General features: G+C 36.7%; 1 protein-coding gene across 1 annotated transcript in view; it reads right to left on the bottom strand.

Moving 5' to 3' along the window:
• Positions 1–325: 325 nt before the first annotated feature.
• LOC104083353 (UDP-glucose:glycoprotein glucosyltransferase 2-like) overlaps positions 326–2,364 on the bottom strand; it is a gene marked incomplete at both ends in the record, with an annotated part of 8,891 nt that continues 6,852 nt past the window's right edge. The window contains one exon of the mRNA XM_009586816.1: positions 326–532. Coding sequence (XP_009585111.1) covers positions 326–532 — 207 coding nt within the window. The remainder of the gene's footprint in view (positions 533–2,364) is intronic.

Here is a 2,364-nt window from a genome sequence, read left to right as displayed (position 1 = left end):
TACTGTAATTTTAATTAAGAGAGAGCTTTACAAAAAAACCCCAAAACCAAACCAATTAAAAATTAAACTATTTTGGTCTCAATGATCCAGTGTCCATACTCTATATTTTTCATTATTCTTGTATCTCCTTCCTTTACTTTAGAGAAATTCTCTATTCTTCATCACATAAAAGTTGTCAAAAACCCAAATCTGCTTGAGCAGAAACTGTATCAGGTTTATAAACTTCATAGCATTTGGCCAAACACTGTTAGTGTCAACAACATCTCCTTACAATAAAAGATATGTAAAATGAAAAAGCAAGTAGTCTAATTTAGTTTGCACTCACTGGGATGATGAATTTAGCTATTTTAGTTCCAGCAGCAAGGGATTTTGCTGTCTCTTCCTTACTGAGTTTACTCAGGAAACTTTTTAAATTGCTGTTGCTTTGGATTAGAAAAGTGGTCAAAATTCCTCTTGCAATGGCTGTGTTATCTTCCTTTATTTTTGATGAAGGATTGTTCAAAATCCCAACTCGTGTATGACTGCTTGTTTTCTGCAAAGAAAAATACAGAATAATACACAATTATACAGTTCCATCTGCTGTTACCTAATGTATTCATATCTATTATAACTCATTGAAATGTCCTTAACTATTTTTTTTTGCAGCTATTTGTCTTTAGAAAACATACATCAATGCCTAATTCAGAACGTCAACTAGGAGTAAAAATGGTATTAGTAAGGATTTACCTATTCTGTAATACATATTTTAAAGAGAAGATTTTTTTTTGATAGAACAATTGCCTTTGAGCATTCTGCAGAAGCATTTATTTAACAAAGGACATACACAAGTGTTCATTTACAGACTTCAGAACCTGTTTTGTAGATTTTTTTTTTTATATTTTTCAGAAAATATCAAACTGATCATAAAATAAATACAAGAAAAGTTATCCACTTATCACTTCAATCTAATCAGCTTTAGGAAAATCTTTCACTTGCTAAAATCGGTGATGCTACTTAAATCTTACTGGAGAGAGGGATGATTCGAAGCTAGAATCAAATAGTGTCACTAACTGAAGAAAAGGTAAATTCTCTATTGCAATAAAGAATAGAGAAATAAGGGATAAAGTCAGTGGTATTCAATATACTTAAATGGTAAACTTTAAACTGCAGCACTTGAGAAAATTTTCTCAAAACACCTATTTGAAAAGCTTGAAAATGTGTTCTTTAAACTGCTCCTGAGAAGCATGCTCTCACTGGAAAGAAGACAAGTGACATACTAGGCTACATTAGGAGACACATGGCAAGCTGATCAAGGGAAGTTCTTATTCTCCTCTACTCAGTACTTGTGAGGCTGCACTTGGACTGCTGTGCCTGATTTTGGTAGCCCCAGTGCAGTAAAGATGTTGAGATGCTGGAGAGGTTTCAGCAAAGGCTGCCAAGATGGTCAGAGACCTACGAGGAGGCATTGAAGAAGTTGGGCTTGCTCAGTCTGGCGAAGAGGAGGCTACGGAGAACCCTAATAGCAACCAACAACTACTGAAGGGTGAGTGGAAAACAAGACAGAGCCAAACTCTTCTTGGTAGTGGTAAATAGTATAACAAGGGGTAATGGCCACAGATTTTTGGCTTGGCAGACATTAGGAAAAACTACATTAGGAAGGCAGTGCAACACCAGAGCAAATTATCAAGGGAGGGGATGGAGTCGCCTCCTTGGAAATTTTCAGGACTCCTTCAGGCAAAGGTACAGCTGACCTGATCTAATGATGGCAATAGTCCCACTCTGAGTGGGAGGCTGAACTAGATGACATCCAGAAGTCCAGCCAAGACATCTCTAATTTTTTCAAATGACTTAAAATATATTAGTAGTTTTCAAAATGATATATTATATATTAGCTGGAATAGTTAAAAGTGAGTTCCCTTTGGCCACCTCCCCTCCCAGATTCTTGCACAATTTTCTTCAAAGGCCGATGGCAAGTCACGCGCAAGAGGCATCTGTGCCAGTTCTGCACCTATAAGAAATTCTACTAGACCCTGACCCAACAGAGAAAAGGGACTAGAAAGGAGTAGAGAATCACTATAGAAATCAACGGACTTTTAAAAAAGACTATGGTTTTGTTTGTCACGAAACTCGGAAATCATTAGACCAACTAGCACAATTGGAAATGAGGCTTAACTAAATCAAATCTATGAATTAAAATGAACATAATCAATTAAACTGCTATTTCACAGAAGATCCAAACAACCTTGTTCAGAACAGCTTTTTCTAATGCTTTTCCTCGATTCTCCTCACTAACACATGGGGCCTTGCCCAGACAGTTCCCGCTTCCTAGAGTTGGGAACTATGGCATATTTTCCTCACTGAAGGGGGAAAATAGTGCAACTACAG

Source organism: Fulmarus glacialis, unplaced genomic scaffold (genome assembly GCF_000690835.1).
Source record: "Fulmarus glacialis isolate BGI_N327 unplaced genomic scaffold, ASM69083v1 scaffold22570, whole genome shotgun sequence".
Lineage (NCBI taxonomy): Eukaryota > Metazoa > Chordata > Aves > Procellariiformes > Procellariidae > Fulmarus > Fulmarus glacialis.
The sequence above is the reverse complement of the archived record's forward strand: the minus strand, read 5'-3'. Positions and strand labels throughout refer to the sequence as shown.